General features: G+C 39.6%; 1 protein-coding gene and 1 long non-coding RNA gene across 10 annotated transcripts in view; one reads left to right on the top strand and one right to left on the bottom strand.

Annotated features, from left to right (window-relative positions):
- Positions 1–10217, top strand: part of LOC117092234 — a 29068-nt gene extending 18851 nt beyond the window's left edge. For 5 of the 6 annotated variants that reach the window (XR_004440681.1, XR_004440682.1, XR_004440680.1 and 2 more), the window contains 3 exons: positions 5839–5975; positions 6077–6180; positions 10095–10217. This is a non-coding gene — a long non-coding RNA (uncharacterized LOC117092234). Of the gene's footprint in view, positions 1–4558; positions 4628–5838; positions 5976–6076; positions 6181–10094 lie in introns of all 6 variants that reach the window. The other variant, XR_004440679.1, reaches the window with a different exon arrangement.
- Positions 1–20291, bottom strand: part of LRRC8C (leucine rich repeat containing 8 VRAC subunit C) — a 120389-nt gene that overhangs the window by 15934 nt on the left and 84164 nt on the right. For 3 of the 4 annotated variants that reach the window (XR_004440676.1, XM_033225518.1, XM_033225519.1), the window contains exon 3: positions 13694–15836. Coding sequence is in view for 3 of the 4 variants with exons in the window: in XM_033225518.1 (XP_033081409.1) it covers positions 13694–15836 (2143 nt within the window). In the remaining variant the exon portion in view is untranslated. Of the gene's footprint in view, positions 1–9028; positions 15837–20291 lie in introns of those variants that run through there. The other variant, XM_033225517.1, reaches the window with a different exon arrangement.

The following is a 20291-nucleotide window of genomic DNA, read 5'->3' as shown; positions in this document are numbered from 1 at the left end:
TGGTCAAATTTCACCTTACGGGCATAAACTGCCTCTCACTTTCAGGTTATGTCCCTAGTCCCTCTGAAGAGCCACTGTAGGGGCCAGTCTCATACTCCAAATTGCGGCGCTTCCTCTGTAACGGAAAGTGGTGGGAAGAGTCAGGCGCTCCCAGGGTGTGGTCAGGGGAGCATGGGTGTCAGAGATGCTGTGGCTCCCTGCTGTGGCAGAGAGGGTCCTGCCAGAGGCTGAGGCAGGGGTTGCAAAATAACTAAGCAATTGCACCATCAGAGGAGAAGTGTGCTCTCTAGCGTTTCAACCTGTGGTCTTCCCAGTAGTATCAAAGCCCTTGGTTGGGAGAACCAAAGCATTCTGCAGAGTGCTGTCCAGAAGAAACACGAAGGCCTGTGCTACCCAGGAGGGTACGGCAGGAACAGAGCATTAGAAAGAACGGGAAAATGAAACTAAGTTCTGTGGGCAGGAAAGCTCCACCTTTCCTCTGGGGACAGAAAAAGAGCAAGAGGTCTGATGGGGACACGTGGCTAACCAAGCTACGTCTTCCACTGTGTCTCTCGCCCTGGGTTATCCAGCCCACAGGACTCCAAGCAGGCAGACCGGACTTACCCAGGGAGCAGGCTTGAAGGAGGATGGGCAGATAAAAACTTTTGCATATCCTCGTATACCCAGAGAATGGCACCTCACAAATGAGCACACCAGTACAATAAGAGGCAGAGGGAGGAGGAGAGCTTTGCACTGAGAATGGCACTCAGAGTTCATGTAAACTGGGTGATTTCCTTTTGACTTTCTAGACATGAAACAGGGCAAATTTCCTGTAATCAGCTGGAAAACAGCAGCAAAGCAAAGAAACCAGGGTGTGAAATAAGGAGGAAGACGCAGGGACAAAGGACAATGAGTCTGCCGGGTAGTTTTCCTGAGGTCTAGTGATGCCAAGGACAAGCTGAAGTAACACATTAATGTTTATGAGTCTCATGCACCGTGAAATGCTTGGGGCATTGTTAATCTGCCGCCTCTTGGCTTCTCTCTGCAGTCTTTGGTTTTCTAAAACACGAGATGGTAGTTTCTTTTTGCAAGAATTTGAACAGAGAGAGGAGGCTCTGACAGACTGTAAGATTATCCTGCCTTTGAATGTAACTGAGGATGGGCTTAAATACCGTCCCGTTTCCCACTGCTGGAGGGTAAAATAAAGAGCTCTCTGGCATGGGTGGCATACACAGGGCACTCTCAAGCTGATCCTCACGTCTTTCCATCTTTACCTTCCATCCATTCCAATGGCCATGACCCTTCCCTGGCACCAAGCCCTCCAAATGACACCACATGGTCTCTCAGGCCCCTGTCCCCATCCTAAAAGCTCTTTCCCTGACGTCCTTTCATCTCTCTTCTGGGGATCACTTGCATGAAGACTCAGTTCAGGTTCATCTCCTGAAAGCTTTCCCATGGTCAGGTGACTCTGGCCCACTTTCCCCACTGCTCCTTGTGTGAACAGACTTCTAGGTTAGCTCTTACAACACACTGTAGCTATCTGAATGCATGGATGCCTTTTCCTATTAGATTATGGACTTTTTGAGAACAAGGATCATAGTATTGATTTTTGGTCCTTAAGTATCTAGAACAGTATCTGCTACCTAGAAGGTGCCCAGAAAATGCTGGTCATTGAGAAAGCAGTTGTGTTTCCAGAGGACTTCACTTACACACTCACTGCATCACTCATCCTGCTACCCAGTGGTAGCTGTTTAGCTGTGACTCCTCCATGATGCTCCAGCTCCTTGAGGACAAAGATACAAACTTGCTGCCTTTATGACACTGTCTAGCACATTCTGCATGTTAAAAAATGTTGCCTTTAGGAAAATGTACAATATTGTAGATACTTTTTATATTATCCAGAGCCAGAGCTCAGTTTATAGTCATCATGAGACTAGCAAATTTTCTGAGTGCAAGCTTCCAGCTAGGCATATAATATACCTCAGACCACTGATCCTCACAGGAACTTTTCAAATGGGTTTCCATTTTACAGATGAGGAGGATGTAGCTCAAGGAGCTAAGTGATTTGCTCCAAAACATACATGCAGAAAGTGGCAGAGATGGGATATAAACTCTGGACCGATTGTGTAATGGCCATGCATGACATCAGGGCCTCCCAGGCTCAGATTCTCTGATGCAGCCCAAGTTTTGGCTGTAGCCCTTAGTGCCTATAATGCCAGCTACCTGTCAACATCTGAACTTCAGAGAAGTGGGAACACACCATCTTCCCCAACTCCACTCAGCTCTTCTCACAGCCCACCAAACTGCTCCATGACAGAGCTAATCAGGCACTTGGCTGAGGTGGGACCAGCATCAGTACATTTTAGCCCTTTCTGGGAAGGGCCAGTATATGGATATCTTTAATATAAACAGAGGCTGGAGAGTTTAAATGAACTTGGTCAAAGTCATGGATCAGGTAAATGGACAGTAAGAATTGGAACTCCTTTTGGACTCCAGGGCTTGTGCTGGAAATGCAGGTCAGGCCTATCTTGTGGTCCACCTCGAAAGTCAGGGTAAGGCCCACAGACAATATCAAGAAGACACTGGGAAGGTTTTTGAGCAGAGGAGCAATAAGGGCAGAGTTACAGCTTGGGAACAGCAGTCTAGTGGTGGAGAAGAGGAGAGAGTCTAGTGTGGAAGGGGGAGCAGCTCATGATGAGATTATTTAGGAGGCAGTTGCAAATATGAGAGTTGTGCCTAGAAGGGGTTTGCAGGAAGCTTGAGATGACAGGAGGAAGGAAATGTCCAGAAGGCAGTTGGAGGTGGGAGGTGGAAAAGAGATGCTAACCAGAAGTTGAAATCCGAGAGTCACCAAAGAAAGGCTGCCGACCTAGCCCTGAAGGTAAATGAGGCCACCAAGTGCTGGGGTAAGGACAAAGGAGTACAAAAGGCTGAGGGATAAGCCTGAAGATTTGGCTTATCCAGAGGGCAGAAGAGGAGGATTGTGAAAGACAGGAAAGAGGTGCAGGTCAAGCAGCGACTTGTATCAGGCTGATCAAACAACTGGACAACAGACACCAGAATCCCTCCTACAGGATGGAAGTGTGTAGAGAAACACGTGGGTAAGCCACTAGGGGGGCCAAGGGTGAGAGTGAGGAGGTGGAGAGTGAGAGACCAGGAAACAAGAGAGAAAGTGAGTGGGCCCTCTGCCAGAAGTGAGGAACCTGAGACGGGTGTTGCGGAGCAGAGAAAAAGACGGAAGGGCTGGGAGAGGGAAGATGGGGGTGGCTTTCACAAACATGGGGTTTTAGAGTAGCTTGCACTGCTCTCATGAATGCTCTGCTGTCTCTCCAAACCTTCATTAAAGTTTCTACAATGCACAAAAACCTAGTGTGAGTGCTGGGGGAAATCCAGGAAGAGGGCAGTGGTTTGCTCAAGAACAGGGATCAAACTCTAGAATGGAGATCTATTGTAAGCCGTGGTGAGCTGATGAATGGAAGACATTCCATAGAGACAGAGCTCAGAGTCAGTGGCCTGAAAACGTAAACACATTGGAAATTTATGAAACCTTAGGGAGGGCAGTGAACTTGGGGGTACAGCCAATTTCATCTAAATCTTAAGGAGTGATGCAAGCCCTCAATGAATTGGTCTGGAGATTTAGTAGGCTGGAGGGAGAACGCAGATCTTAATACAGCATTACATAGACACAGTTTACATCAGCCATTATAGGGCAGGCTGCCCAGCAGCGAGTCATTAGTTTAAATTGTTTGCTAGAGAACATCTCTGGGACTTTTCTGGTCCCTTTGCTCATGAGTAATTATTTCCTAGAAACCTTTTTCCAACCCCTAAATGTTCCTCCTGATCTAGAAGAATGATGTGACCCAACTGAGAAGGCTGCCACAAAGCAAGGAGGCAGAAGCCTAGAGACCTGCTCTCGCTGCCTGCACTGCAGTCGCTGGGAGGGTTTGTAACCTTCACTAGGGTCAGGCTGGGGAGGGCAGGAAGCTAGGGCCCTGAGTACACTTCTCTGTTGGGATAAAAACGGAAGCTCAGGGGTTTGGCTAAGGCCCCACCCCTGGTCTCTCCACATTTTTGCCACAGAGACTGATGAGACATTTCCTCTTATTCATTCGTGTAAGTCACAGACAAGGGGTGTGTGTACACACCCATCTCTGAGCATTTAGGAAATTTTGGCTTACATTAGGAGAAGCAAGAGTGTTAATCAAAATTTGTAAAAGTGCATCATGGAAATCTTGTCAAAAAGATAATAATTTTAAAGAGGCAATAATATGAAATGATGGCTCTCTTGCAGCTATTTCATAATATGTATTCTGCCAGGCTCTCCCAGCTTGCCCAAAGAAAAGGAGAAATGAAAACACTAGGTTTGTCAATTTTCTGCTTTTCTATGATAATTGCTGGATATGCTGAAAGAATGTATGAAATTCATGTTTCTTGGCCTCTATGCATCCTATATTTCTTATCTATAAATGTTAGCAAACATTAAAGAGTTAGAGGTCCTTACATGTAAAACATTTAAAAGTGCTGCTCCATGGCTGAAGAATTTGGTGTGAGATTGTGTGACAGATTGTATTTTTCATAGATGGCTACAACGATATCTCCTGTTCCACATATTCTTAAGATGTGACACTGGCACTTCTCCCATTGAAAGGTGGGTTCTATGTCTTCTCTGCCTCTGCTCCAAAACGGGGCAAGATTTATGACTGTTTTAACTAATAAGAGTATGGCAGAAGTGAGGAACGTGACTTTCGAGGATAGGCCATGACGGATGATGCAGCATCCTTTGTGTCTTTTGGAACACTTGTTTTGGACCCTAAGCTATCATGTAAGATGCCTGACTACCCTGCAGCTGTCATGCTGGGAGGAAGCCCAGGCTGCATGGGGAGGTTTGCTCTGGCCGATAGCCCCAGCTGAGGTTCCTGCCAACAGCTAGAATCAAATGCCAGACTTGGGAGTGAAGATGCCTCCAGATGACTGTAGCTCCCAGCCATTAAGTCTTGCCAACTGAGGTGCCACACATCATGGAGCATAAATAAGAGGTCTTTGCTGTGCCAGATTCCTTACCTACAGAATCTGAGTGTCATAATGTAGTTGCTTTACACCGCTAAGTTTTGGGCTGGTTCGTTACACAGAAATATTAATTGGAACAGATATAAAACCAGGAGCCCTGTTTACTCCCTGAGTCCTTCGAAGATACTTTGTTGGAGAGTTAGTGCTTCTTGAAACATTATTTGAAAACCTCTGGACTAACTACTCTTCAATAGTTCCAGAATCTCTGTTTGTAATAAACCTAGAATTTAAGAGCTTCATCAAGAAAGAGAAGAATCTCACCTAGTTTTATGGATTGAATTCCATCCCCCCAAAAGATGTTGAAGTCCTACCTCTCAGGACCTGTGAATATGACCTTATTTGGAAACATGGTCTTTGCAGATTATCAAGTTAAGATGAAGTCATAAGGGTGTATTACTATGTTCTTATAAAAAGGGGACATTTTGACATAGAGATAGATACACATGGGGAGAATGTCATATGAAGATAAAGGCAGAGATGGAAGTAATGCATCTACAAATGAAGGATCATCAATGATTGCCAGCAAACTATCAAAAATGAGGAGAGAGGGATGCAACAAACTCTTCCTTACAGTCCTTGGAAGGAACCAACCCTGCTGCAAACATCGTGCTTTAGAACTGAGACAATACATTTCTGTTTAAGCCACCCAGTTTGTGGTACTTTGTCACGGTAGCCCGAAGAAACTCATGTACCTAGGAGTGAATTTGAACAGAGATGATGGTCCCTCACATTCTAAGGGCCTCAATTAACAGAGTTAGGCCTTTTGATTAATTCAATGTTTTTTTATTTTAGAGTCAACTGGGTACAAGTCACAATGGTAAGCACCACAGAGAAATACAGAGATAAAGAAGTCTTGGTTTCTGCACTCACTGGGCCTCCAACTTTGGAAGGAAAGATATGATAAGTCCTAAAACAACATAATCCAAGTGGTAAGTGTCCTAAATAATGGGGCAGGTAGAAAGTGTTAAGAGAAAGTCTAAATAATTCTTGAAAACTCTTTAAAAAGTCTCATGGATTTTAATACATGCAGGGCCCTAGATTGGATTTGGACGGACGAAACTGACAATAGAATGGGCATTTCTATGAATATCCAACACTCTGCATGTCCCTGTCTGATCAAAGTACATAAACAGAGTAAGTATAACTCCTTTATTATTGAGCCTACTTAAAGCATTTGTAGAATCCTGGATACATTTTTGTATAATTTTTTTTCCTCCCTGTATATATAAGAATAAAACGATTCTAAATATTTGAAAACAACCCAGAATGCAACTTTTATCTTACAGTTGTTTACCATAGTGTAGTGCAGTGCTATTAAGAATATCCATGCAGGATATGGTTCAGCGGGTGGGGAGGTGGCAGGGGGGCGGGGATGGAGCATGTCATTATCAGTTTTTCCCGTAAGATTTTGAAGTTAACTTTCTGACATTTTCGATGCAAGTTCTTGATCAGATTTATAACTGAAGCACTTAATAGTCACTAGCAGTTTCTGAGTTAGGGAAAGTTACCCAAAAATAATTACCTAGCCGGTTTGCTGTACTTGAGATTTGATTATTTTAAAGTTGGTAGAATTTGAAGGGCAACAGATCACTATGAATTTTAGAAAGTGTGTTAAGTACTCCTTATCAGGAGTCTGCTTTCTAAGCTCCACTCTCCCCTTACCCCCCAACAAATGACAGCCTTATTTAATATAAACCAGGTGTTTAATCTGACATTCTTTGTATTTCCCATTTGACATGAAATCAGTTTCTTTGAGAGGTTACCTGGACTTAAGAAAATATTTACGTAGCTAAATGTTTAGATTGGGTTGTTTTGACTAAAGCTGAATCTCTAGTTTTTAATTTTACAAGTATGAATTTATTTTAAATACTTCATCACTTAAGGCTGTCAATATCCTGTCTTTGTTTCTAGATGCATAAATCTACTAAATCTGTTAGCATGCTGATATTGTTAAGGCTCAACGTGTGATTACCAGGAAAGTCTATGAGTCACACCAGCAGAGGTTAGAACCTGGGGGAGAGTTCAGAAAAAATAGTCTTCTAATTTTGAACAAATTGACTTCCTGTTGGAAAGGCTCACAGAAATGCCCTGCACCCATTAAATAAAACTTGGTTTTCGTTTTGAGATCATTGTTGTACATGGCCTTTTAGAATTTTGTTAAGAGTGGCAACTCTGACAAACTACTTTTCATAAAGAAATTTAAATTATGAAGATATAATTTATACATACAGCTCAACAGACATGAACAGAACTCATTATTTCATAAGCTTGTGGACATTTATTGCTCAAATGCATAAGGAGTACATCTTCCCATTTTTGCATTGGTTTTCATTGTTCTTGGACTAAATCATCCTAAGAAAGATTTTTAAGCTATCTGAATATTAGAGTATGATTTTAACAAAATTGTCACACATAGTCTATGTTAAATTACAATGAAATCCCAAGAACCTTCCCAATTCAAAGTGAAGAAATGCTATATATATATTTTTGCCATATCAGCATCACTGCTGGGGAGTAGAATAACTGTGGAGGAGACAAAAAATGTAAAACTTAGAGGTTGCCTCTTTTTGTGTCATTTTTCCTGAGACATCTGTTACCTGAGACTAATAAGGATTGAACCAAACAGTATTTATTTTTTAATGGCAAAAGTCTAGATGTAACTCGAGTTGAAATAAAATTAACTCTGTAGAGGATTGAAAAAAGCCCATTTTCTACTTATTCTCAAACTTTATAACAGAAAAATTCCTGGATTAAAATAACCGGAACAGCCAATTTGGTTTACATGTTTGATAACATCATTGCCTACCTTGTATCTTTTATGCAAAATATTCAAACTCTGAGAATATTCTATCACTTATGATATGCCTGATCATATAACTATTTTATTTGTCCTTAAATGTGTTCAAATATGTTTAAATGTGAAACCTACAGTATAGTCTGCATTCAAATATCTATGCTCACACAAAATTATGTAGCTAATGAACGGCTTTCACTTTTTTCCTACTTGCAAATTTAGGATGACATTCAAAGTTACATTCAGAAATATGCGGGCCTTGTGCTCTGACAGTGTAAATACTCCGCTGAGTCTCAAATGAACTTTAATAACTTCCTTTTTATGCATTTACTTCTCTACCCAAATGAAAAGTTTATGTTGCTAGCCAATAGTAACTAATAACTAAATGAATTTAAAAATTTTCAGAATTTATCTCAATACTATGTAAGTGAAAGGACTAGAAGATGGGACAGTGGAGAATGGCAGTGGGCAGAGTTTTTTCTGTACGTGCAGATTGCACTGAAATCGCCAGATGTCTCTAATCTATTGCATTCCCTAGCTCTTGTCTCCAGAATTTCTCCAGAGCTCTCACATGATCTCTTCTAATTTCTGCTACTCACACTTACATAGCCTCTCCCATCACACTCACCACCCTTCCTTATCTCAACAATCCTTCTCCAGAGGGCTGACGATCAGTAAAATAAACACTATTATTAATAAAAATACGTAAAGTGACTAACTTTGAAAATTACCCATCATTTCTTATGCATAAGTGGTCATAAAGTTTCCTTGTAGAGGGCTTCCCTAAGCCTGGAGTGAATGTGGCTAATTAGAGGAGGCCTCCTAGCTGTGCAGGATCATGCCGATTCCTTTAAGTAACCACAGTCATTACTATAAGACTATTTACTGAAAGCTGAGCTGGACAGCCACTGTACAATCTGATCTGGCAAATGTACAGAAATTGCACTCCAGATTACATATGAAGGCACTAATTACCCAAATGAAACTCCAGGGGCACCTTAGGTAGATACAGTAGAGTGAATTAAGGAAGGAAATAATTAGTCACAATTACAGAAACTAGCTCTACACAAAGTGAAAGAATGCATGCAGCTTATTTCCTGCAGAGAAAAGGGAGCCTTAGTAATAGTTTAAGAAATGCAAATGATAAACATGATTTCTAAAAATGAGTAAGAGAGGAACAAATCTCTATTTTAAGTTATAAAAATGACTTTATTTTTCTGTTTCTATGTACTACATATCCAAATAACATTAAGACATTTTATCATGAGTTTGCACTATGACAAATCAACTTTCAAGCATTTTCTTGACCGTTTTGCCAGCATTTGACATACATACAGACAGAGTAAACAAAGGGCAAAAAGAAAACTGAATGAGCACATAAGGCATGGAGTTTGAACTCCAATAAAAATATTCATTAAAGAGGAATAATAAAGTTGGGGGTGGAGAGAGGTATTCCAAAGAAAGAAACAAATTTACATCACATTAAAAACCATGCATAGGAACTGTTATCAAACACAGCCAAGAAATTAAGTTTTCCAAATTTATATACCCCCCTTTCAAGGTATTCTGATAAAAAAAATTCCTTCGGGCAGGGGGAGATCCTCCTCCACCTTTCAAAAATGAGCTTAAGGATGCTACCTTTATTGGTGAGTGACTTTGGGAAGATGGAATGAGTGGATGCTTAGTTTAGATGGCTGGCAGGAAACTTTCAGAAGCATGTCACTGAGGCCTAAATCTTATAAAATCATGGCAGGTCTGGTGAAGACTATCCAAGTTTTCTTGCAATGTTTCTAAGTAAAAAGAAAAGATGAGAAAATTTTCTTGATCTTTTAGGCAGTCTCCTAAGAACCAAACTGTTCAGATAATTTGTTTTGCTAACTTGAGGTTAGTATGGAACGCTATCCTGAGTTACTAAGATCCTACTAACAATGTGACTGTTTGAATCACATTATCACATTCAGAATTCATAGGAGAATGTTAACTGAATCTTAATTTAGTCTCTAAAAGCAAAGTGGAATTATATTGAAATTGACCTTATCTGTTCACTTTTTATAATGATGGATTAGGAATGTTTGCTGTTGAAATATATCATTTCTATCGATCAAGTATTTGGTATGAAATTAGATTAGAGGGTAAAAGAAACTACTTAAAGAATGAACTTTTCTTGTAATAGAAAATAAATAACAGCACAACCCTTCTTGGGGGAAGTGTTAATAAGAGATATAATGATTTTGTTTTTCTTTTTTAATATCAGAAATCCTGAAATAGTATACTTTAAGAATTTGGACTTCACTTACCCCAAGTAAATACAAGGAAGATTTTTGTCTAAGACCCTCTCCACAAAGACGACTTGAGAGCCAGGTAAATGGCTACATCTGAACAAAATACTCATAGCAGATGTGTTTTCCAAGTCTTTCTGAAAAAGCAGTACCTACTGCATACGATGCAATGTAAATTGTTGAAACTCCTTTAAATAGATGGGAAATACAATGGTAGGGGAGGGGTGGGTGAAGAATAAGAAAAACACTTGAAATAAGAGATTTCATTGTATCAAGAATCTTTATATTAAAAGAGCTGTATTAAAAAAAAAGCAAATCAAACCCAACACATAACAAGAAAATGCAATAGTTTCTGAGGTGTGGTCTTTGGTGAGTTCTATTGGGATATACTTATATGCTCTCTTTCAACCAGGCCATCACCAAACAACTGTTTGTTCTGTACTTAACAATTAAAACTGACAAAAAGACTTATCCATCATGAGCTTCAAGCAGCCATAGGAGTTAAGAACACATATGGTGCTTTTATATTTACACAAGCAATTTCTCATGAGTCCTATAGAGACTGGGGAAATAGAACTATACTAGTTATTCCTTTTTAGAAAGAGCACTTGTAAAATACAGAAAGTGATTAGATAAATATCCCTCTATACTGAATTGATCAGTTGAAGAACTTTAGAAAAGTCAGCAGTTCATTACCTGAGTTTCCCATTTAAAGGCTAAATAGTAATTAAATGTTTTTTACTTAAGTGAACAAAAACTTACAATATTAAAAAGGGCCAGTGTCAGAAAATTTAGACTCAAAATTAAGTTTGAGGCTTTTGAAGGTTTATAAAATCTAATAGGAATATCTGAATTTTCCTTCTTAGTTATAACATGAAGTCATAGAGCTATACTGACTTACTAAATGTTATCAAAACTTAGGTTGGGGGTCAGCTTGCAAAATCATTAAAAACCAAATCAATATTTTTTGGAATTTTGAGCAAATTTTTACAAGTGATAAAAATGAATTATTAGTGACCTCAGTTACGAACCCATATAAGATTTTTAGTTAATACCAGATAAAGACTTCAGCATAAGCATGATTTTTAACCTGAAGAGATCCCTTTTGAAGGGTAATATAGAAAATAACTATAAATTTTATCCAGAAAAATAGTGCACCCGGTGTTTTGCCAGCAGTTACCTAAGCTTGCCTTTCAACAAGGTATTTTTGTCATGCTCAACCATGGACAATCGGCCAACAAATTATTTGTTTAAAACAGATAGGGCTATGTTTCTAAATACAACACACTGTTCAAACTCAGGATTCCAACAATATTCTGAAATTGAATACTTTATCATACAGGAACTATAACCATGTTATTATTCTGAGCACATTATTTCAATTTCGGGTCTAAATTAATCAGCAAAATCACCATTCTAAAACATTAACATAGAGCAGAAACTTAAAGCACTTTGGTCTGTATAATTAGATTATTAAACAAATCAAAAGAATCTCTTTCCCTAATGCTTCACCCCATGATGTATCGTAAAGTTGAAAACACAACTTAGGCACACATTTCTGAGGAGCAATTCCCATCATTGGTTTCTGTATATGAGTCAAAGTAGCATTGGGTCAATTCACCCAAGGAGCAATTTTAAAAAACAACATTTGGAAAACCCAAAGCATCTTTCTACTTTCTTTCAATGTTAAGTCACAAAACTTACTAGGATCAGTCCAGAGCTCAGAAAATAGTCAATGTGAATTTGGTACATAAAGTTCTCATAATCAATGGTTCTGGTTCTGGGTCAAGGGCACAAATAGTGTATTTCATTTTCCTGTTCTATATGCTTAATAGTCAGTGAAATACTTTGCCCAAGAGCCCATGCTATGTTGGATTTTAAGTACAAAGGTAAATAAAAGCTCTGCTGATGGTCAGGCAAAAATTATTGCTAAGCAACAACCACTTAGCAATGTATTCACACTTCAACGAACAATTTTAGATGAGATACATATTTTAAGCCAGAGAGCAGATGGAGTTCCCGTGCTTGTAGCACTAGTATTCACAGCAAGGGCAGCCTTGAGGGAAATCGATTAATATCCAGTCATCCCTCAGTATCATGGGGAATTGATTTCAGGATGCCCTCGGACACCAAAATCTGAGGATGTTCAAATCTTCGATATAAAATGGTGCAGAAATTGCATATAATCTATGCACATCCTCCCATATACTTTAAATTATCTCTAGGTAATTTATAATACCTAAAACAATGTAAATGCTATTTAAATAGTTGTTACACTGTATTGTTTTGGGAATAATGACAAGGAAAAAGTCTGTACATATTCAGCACAGACACAACTTTCTTTTTGAATATCTTCCATCTACAGTTGGTGAAATCCACAGATGCAGAACCCACAAGTACGGAAGGCTGACTGTATATATAACTGGATTATTTTGTGCAACAGGCAAAATTTGAATAGATTACCACTGCCACACTGTGCTGAGAAAAGGAGAGGCCTCACTGGAGCACACCAGCTCTTTAACAGTGTGCTTTAGTAAATTTTTTTTTCCATCTGATGCAGCCGCATATCAAGATATGAAACATGATTAAATTACTCAAAAACCAGGCTTCTAATTCTATGATTTTTAAATGTAATTACCTACTAGAATATTAAAATAAATCTAGGTTCTCCAAGGTTGTTCACCAGTACTACATAGCAGTATTGAGATGAAGGTGGGAGGAGCCTCTGTATTTAGGTTTTAAATATTTTAAAAATGTTGGTAAAATGCAAATAAGTTAAATGATAGAGGACTAATTCAAACATACCAGCCACTAAAGATTATTTTCTTCCCTCACAAAAACCTTGCCTAAGGGTAACAAGAACTGTCAGGTATATGAAATAATACAATTCAGGGTTTTGTTGGAGGCAGGGGAACATTTAAAATACTCTATGACAATGCACTTATGTGAAGTTCCACTGAATGAAGGTCTTGGCCAATGGAGAAGGCAGCTGGTAATAAAATAACTAGCACAGATTCCTTGATACACACATAATGAAAACAAAAATAAGAAACCTGTACAGGTGTAAACAAGTTAAAAATGGCCTTGGCAAAATATCTTCCTCTATTTAAAAAATGCCAAAAAGCATGCAACTTGTAATTCCCTCCTTTCCACAAGAATGAACTAAAAAACAAAAACAAAAAACCAAATGGAACCATCTCTTTCTGTCAGTAGATAATAGATACATTGTGTTTCAAGACAAATAAAACTTTAAAATATTAATATTGAAAAAATACAATTAAATTTTTATTAAAAATACATACTCCTTACGCAATCTTTGTGTACATTTTGTTTTGTGTGAAAAGGAAAAAATAAAATAAAATAGGAAAGGCATTAAGACTACCTAATTATTCATACTGTATTTGGTAGAAGCGTGTTTCAGTCAAACTTTAACGAAAAATAAGTTATTCTGTTTTCATTTGCTCCCGGACATCAGAAGGCAGAGTTTCAAACAGAGCATCTTCCACAACTAAACCAGCTCGCTTCAGAGCCCGACAGTCACCCAGTTCAGGAGGGAGGATTTCAAAGTGATTACCTTTTACATCTAAGTAGGAAAGAAAGAGTAAATTTCCAATTTTCGGTGAAAGTACAGATAGGCTGTTTTTCCCAATCTTTAGAGTTTTAAGTTTCTTGCAGAAGTAGAGTTCATCTGGAAGGCTTTCCACTTTATTACACGTGATGGAAAAATACTGTAAACTTTGTAGAACTCCGATTTCAGGTGGGATAAATCGAATGTCATTGTACGATAAGTCCAAGTATCGGATCTTGTTGCATAGGAAGAGGTGGGAAGGCAGCACCTCTATTTTATTGTGACTAAAGGACAGGCGTTCCAGGCTGGTGAGTTTCTTTATATGCTCTGGGATGTAAGTGATGCTGTTATGCCACAGTTTTAGCACTGTCAACTTTCTCAAGTGCTGAAAGCTAACGATTTCTTCTATAGATTTCAGATTGTTTTCCTTCAGGTCCAATTCCTGGAGGCTGAGTAGGCTGAACACAGCATGAGGAATACGCTCCAGGTCACAGTGGACCAACTCCAGCTCTGTCAGATTGGTCATCTTCTTTAAGTTGTTGAGCATCACCAGCTTGGTGCCATCATTATGTATGCACATCTTCTGGAGATGGCTGGAAACATCAACCACTGCCTGAGGGATTTTGGAAACATTGCTTTTGATAGAGAGAATTTTAAGGCTTTTGAGATCCCGCAGAGACTCCAGGGTGACATTTCTGGAAATATCATGACTTAGAGAGCCAACTAGGTACAGCTCTTCCAGATTTCGGAGCCCGTACATCCAGGGGGGGAGTTCCCTCATGTCATCAAACTTGACACTCAAGACCTTGAGGTTTTCCTTCAGGAAAGAGAGCGCCGCACTGTGGATTTTGACAGAACATTGGTGCAGAGAGAGCTCTTGAAGATTGTCTAGCTGTGCAATGGTGGCAGGTATCATTACGTTCTTAATGATTTCAAGTTTTAGAGATTGCAACTCTGTGATTTCAAAAACAGTGTCTGGAAGGCCAGAGAGCATGATAAGAGGCAATTCCAGTCGATTATGGGCATTTGTCTGTAGCTTCTGCCTCAGTTTATCAGGAGTCCATTCGTTATTTAAGTTCAGCTGCTTTAATTTGTTTTCACTGACTTCAGACAGGAACACTGCAAATCTCTTGGAATAGAGAGGGTCATACTGATCTATCATATGAAGCATAAAAGCAAAGTCATTTTTCACATCTGGAATATCATCAATTCCAGTCTCCTGCCGGACATACTCAAAGGAATATTCCCGTAGAGAACGGTAGAATAGCCAGTATAAGGTATAAAGGCACGTCAATCCATAGATACTAACAAAGCACAGATAGCAGAAGGACAGTTTTGAGAACAAGTGTGCCATGGTATGATTGCAAGAAAAGTTTTTGTATCCAGTCATGTCCTGAATGTCCACATTACAGTCCACTGTAAACTGGACCTTGGAAACCAGAGCACTATTATATGCAATGATGATTAGGAATTTGATAACCTTAAGTACAGTCTGGCGAACATACATGGCATATAGAATATCGCCTTCTTCCACATGCAGCCTGAACTTCTTCACCTTCTCAAATAAGGCCTTTGCCTGCTCACCTTCCTTTTTATCCAGAGCCCCTGCAGTGGATTTATCAACCACAAACTTCTCAGGAATGGACTTTAAAGACTGAGAGTTGACCAGGCTGCCTTCTGGACCAGATTGGGTGGTGTTGGACCTGTTCATGTTGTTCTTCCTGTTGTCCTTTTCTTCTGAGTCCTCCCCAGACACTTCAGATAAAGCCCGTGTGGTCCAAGGAGAATCAAAACACTTCCCCAGAATGGAGATGAAATGTTCTATTTTGGAGCTGGAGCCAGGGAATTTGAACCAAAAGTTACTGCAGAGCATAAAGACCAAGGTATGGATGAGGACAAGGTAAGGGAAATACTTGGCATACCAGTGGAGGGCTCGCTCATAACACATCTGGTTTATAAAGCTGTACTGCTGAAGGTCCAAATCTGTCTTCAGGCCTTTCATTTCCACAGTGATGGGGTTAGCAGGAGATGGTTTAGGTGGAGGCAGTGGAGTGGTACTGGCAACTGCTTGAGAGACATTCGAAAGGGAAGAGTGGTTCTGAGCAGGCTGCACTCTTTTCGGAAGGCAGATTATCTTGTCTTGCATGACCTGAAACACAGAAATAATATTTTCAAATTATATTACTCAAAGAGCTTTCATAATGTCATTACTGCAAGGAAAGCATCAGTAACATCCAATAAATGTTTATTTCCTCTGCCTGGAGAATACAACGTTCAATTCCAGCACCAAGATTTTATTCTTAGCTCATATATTGGAAAAATGAAATATCTGACTTTGTTCATCATGTCTAAGTTATGACATAAAACTGGTTTTTCAGGTCATAGAACAACTCACAAGAAAATAAATATTTAGGGAACATTCATGTGTTTTAAAAAATTAGCAGCCAGCCGCAGTGGCTCACAACTGTAATCCAAGCGCTTTGTGAGGCCGAGGCGGGTGGATCACCTGAGGTCAGGAGTTTGAAACCAGCCTGGCCAACATGGTGAAACACCGTCTCTACTAAAAATACAAAAATTAGCTGGCCGTGGTGGGCGCCTGTAATTCCAAGTACTTGGGAGGTTGAGGTAGGAGAATTGCTTGAACCCAGGAGGTGGAGGTTGCAGTGAGCCGAGATCATGCCACTGCACTCCAACATGGGCGACAAGAGCAAAACTTTGTCTCAAAAAAAAAAAAAAAAAAAAAAAAAATTAGCAATTCTCTCACTGGATTCCGGGAGAATCAGTCACCAATCTGGGAAGTATATCACCTTCTCAGACTCAATCTTGAGTTAGATGTCCCCAAAGATTGTATCAGTCTGTGTATGAGAAGCAGAAAGATAAGAATGAGGAACTATGAAAGAAATTCCTATTTTGTTTCCCCCTTCTTTTTCTATACATATTCTAGACTGTATATATAAATTAATACGAATGAATGTAATGGAAATTTTGCTAAGCTTTTATAAAAACTATTCCTTCAGAGAGAGAGAAAAAAATACAGAAGTGTTCAATAGTAAAATAATTGTTTAGGTTTGCTAGCGTTTCACACAAAATATTACCTTGAGAACCACCATCCTTCTACCAATGCTTCAGTTTGTTGAAAAGAATATTAAGCTGTAAGAATGTCCAGCCGACTCAAAAAATTGCAATTTGGGAAAGAAAGAATGAATGCACCCTTTTTGAAGATTAGGTAGGATGTGACAGAATACACATTGAATCGACCTAGAGGAGTCATCTTCAGGAGGAGGCCCATGTAAGTGGAACTCTATGAACAAAAAGTTGACAATTCAAAGGAAGAATAACCAAAGAGTATTTGGCAATGACATGTGGAATTAATAATGCAGGGAAAGTCTATTTGTACCTTAAAATGTCAAATGTCTGGAAATCCACAATGTTTAGTGATTCTGCACCAACAGTGGTTAGTGATTTTGCCACATCAAAGTCCTTTACCTTGATTATAGGCATAGAAACTGAACCCATTGTAAAGTGGTCTGCTATAGCATGGTATGGTGACCACAAGCTGGTGACAAGGGAACTAGCATCCCACCATATAGAAGCATGAGGCTGATGACAGAGTGAAGCACCCAACACTTCGTAAAGTGTCTAGTACATGGAAGACCACCAGTGTATATTTGCTGAGAAAGGAAATGAATCCAAAATTGCCAATAGTCCTTCCAGTTCAGGGTTGTTATCAGTCTGGGTGTGCAGGACACCTCTTCCAGGAATGAAGATGAAGATGGTGATTACAGTGATGACAGCAGCAAACTTCTGTTGTGCTTAATATGCAATTGATCATCTTTTCATAAAGTCATGGGCATTAATTCTGTTAATTGCCCTCTTAATCAGATGACAGCAAGTACTCTTATTATTTCCATTTTATAGATGAGGAGACTGAGGCATGGACTCAGGTTAAGTAACTTGCCTAATGTCATCTAGCTCAGAATCACCTAGACCCAGAGCTCATATCCGCATTTTCCCGAATGTCTAGGATTAAGTCAGAAGGATCCCAATTTGACTTTATCTTAACAAATCATTTTGCACAAGCAAGTCACATTTTACGGAAAAGGCTTACTGCTTGCCATGTCTTATGCAGATAACAAGAAATGAGATTGCGGGAAGAGAGGAGGTTTCACCACAAGAATTATAAAGTTCTGTCTTGGAAGATAAAGCAGGGGGCAACTATTTACTATTTAAATCAAAAGAATGCAGGTAAGAACAACAAATGCGATTGCATTTAGAGGATTCAGATGGCTACTTAGATGTGAGAATTCAGCAGTGGTCTTCAAACATTTCTATTACTTAGAGGAAAATGTTGAGTATGCCTACCCACTATATTTATGTCTTCCTATAATTAATGAATATTGACATCAATCAATATGTCAAATAATCAAAAAGCTAACTTATTTCAAGTTTAAAATAAATATAGAGAAAAGTTTTCACTTTCATTTCGCATATCAATGGAGCATTCATCATATTTCTCGGGATTCAAGCACCATACTTTGGAAACCCCTGGAATAAAATAAAAACAAAAAACAAACAAACAAAAAACCACCAGGAGAAAGCCCAGACAAATACTAGACTATCTTGAAGAAACATAAAAGAGAAGGGCTTGGGATCATGTTCCAGATGCTTTCCTGTTCATGATCTCATTTAACGCTCCAACAACTTGGGAAGTAGGCAGAGGGAGGGGGCCAGAGATCAGCAGGGAAAAGCAATGTGCTTCCTTGAGCACATTCTTCGAGAGTGACACCCTTGAACTATTGTTAATATGACATTGTTAATTATATGATGAACATACAGGCCAGGCACAGTGGCTCACGCCTGTAATCCCAGCACTTTGGAGACCCAGGCGGGCAGATCATGAGGTCAGGAGATCGAGACCATCCTGGCTAATATGGTGAAACCCCGTCTCTACTAAAAATACAAAAAATTAGCCTGGCGTGGTGGCGGGAGCCTGTAGTCCAAGCTACTCGGTAGGCTGAGACAGGAGAATGGAGTGAACTCAGGAGGCAGAGCTTGCGGTGAGCTGAGATTTCACCACTGCACTCCAGCCTGGGCAACAGAGTGAGACTCTGTCTCAAAATAAATAAATAAATAAATAAATAAATAAATAAATAAATAGCTAGCTAGCAAACACAGAGGAATCAGTGTAAAAGCAAGATTAAATAGAAGGTAAAAAGGGAGGCATCTTCTCATCTTCTTACGGTGCTAAGTTCCTGCTAAGCAACCAAGTGGGCCCCATTTCTGTACCCCTGCCTGACCCCTTCCCGAGGCTTGCTCCTAATGGAAGAAGATAGTGGACTTCAGGAACTTGGCTGCCGTATAGGATTGTAGGTGATGCACTGTACCAGGGTGCCCAGCTGAAGGGCAAGTGTAGGTTGAAATCTAGCTTGTGTACCTCTCACTCAGCTGTGTGCACTTGGGGTTATGGCCATACAGTGCAACTGCGCTTTTATATTTTGCACAAAAATGTCTAATTAGCTGGAATCTGCCATGCTGGAGAATTAGGTCACATTCTTTCCATTCTACAGAAAAAGAAACTGACCAAGGTTTAGAAAACTTCAATGACCTGCACACGTTCACGCAGTTAGGAAATGGCAGAACAGGAATTTAAACCTGTCTTTTCTTTCCAGCCTAGTGTTCTTCCACCACTCCCCACATTCTTCTCATTTCACCTAGCTTCTGCTAGTATGGCTTTGTAGAGAACAGCCCAGCGTAGGAAGCTTACACCACAGGCAATCTCCAGAAGTTCTCTTCACTCTTTTGACTTCATATTTCTCTTTCATTCCTTCATGAAGATATTTTTTGAAGCGTGCCTACTCAAATCTCAGGAGAATAAAGACAGTGATCTATTTTCTAAAAGCTGTTAATCACCCAGAAATGAGCCCTGAGAAGAAAACAATACTGGAATTTAGTCACTAACAACAGTAGCATCTCATGCTGCTGAGGGAACACATCACAAGAAGACTCCCGCAGAGAGGTAGCTCTGAGTAGAATTCCAAAAGAATGTGAGGGCTGGCTGTCAAATCCAGGACTACAAAAAGAAACAGCAAGGTTAAGGGGTCCAACAGTAAACAGTATGAAGATTTAAACAGTGCCATAGCTACAAGAGAGAGGAAGTTACCCTCCGTGTTAAATAGAAACTGTATTTCTGAACACTGCAATGTTGGGAAGAACTGGGAAAAGGATCAGAATTTTCAAAGAGAAAAATAAGGAAAAAAAAATAAGGCAGGCAGGCTTCTTTCTTCTCTTCTTTCTTCTTTTTCCTTCTTCTTCCGTCTCCTTCTCCTTTTCCTTCTTCTTCTTTTAACAAAAAAGGTTAAACAGTGTTTTTGCCATGTCTGTGTAACAGTAGCCTGTGAGAATTAGGAAGTTTTTGTTTTATCTTTCCTATCCTTTTGAGAAGTCTGCCTAATCAGACCTATACTTCACGTTTCTTTTTCTTTACACAGTAATTTAAAGATCAGGGTGGAAAACAAGCCTTAAAGAAAGGCTACAAAGCAAATCTCAAAAGAATAGTTGTAGGGTTTCAGGCTGTTGGTACAGGACTAAGAAAGAGTGCTTGGAG

This window comes from Trachypithecus francoisi, unplaced genomic scaffold (assembly GCF_009764315.1).
Source record: "Trachypithecus francoisi isolate TF-2019V2 unplaced genomic scaffold, Tfra_2.0 Lachesis_group12, whole genome shotgun sequence".
Taxonomy (NCBI): Eukaryota; Metazoa; Chordata; class Mammalia; order Primates; family Cercopithecidae; genus Trachypithecus; species Trachypithecus francoisi.
This window is presented reverse-complemented; position numbering and strand designations above follow the sequence as displayed.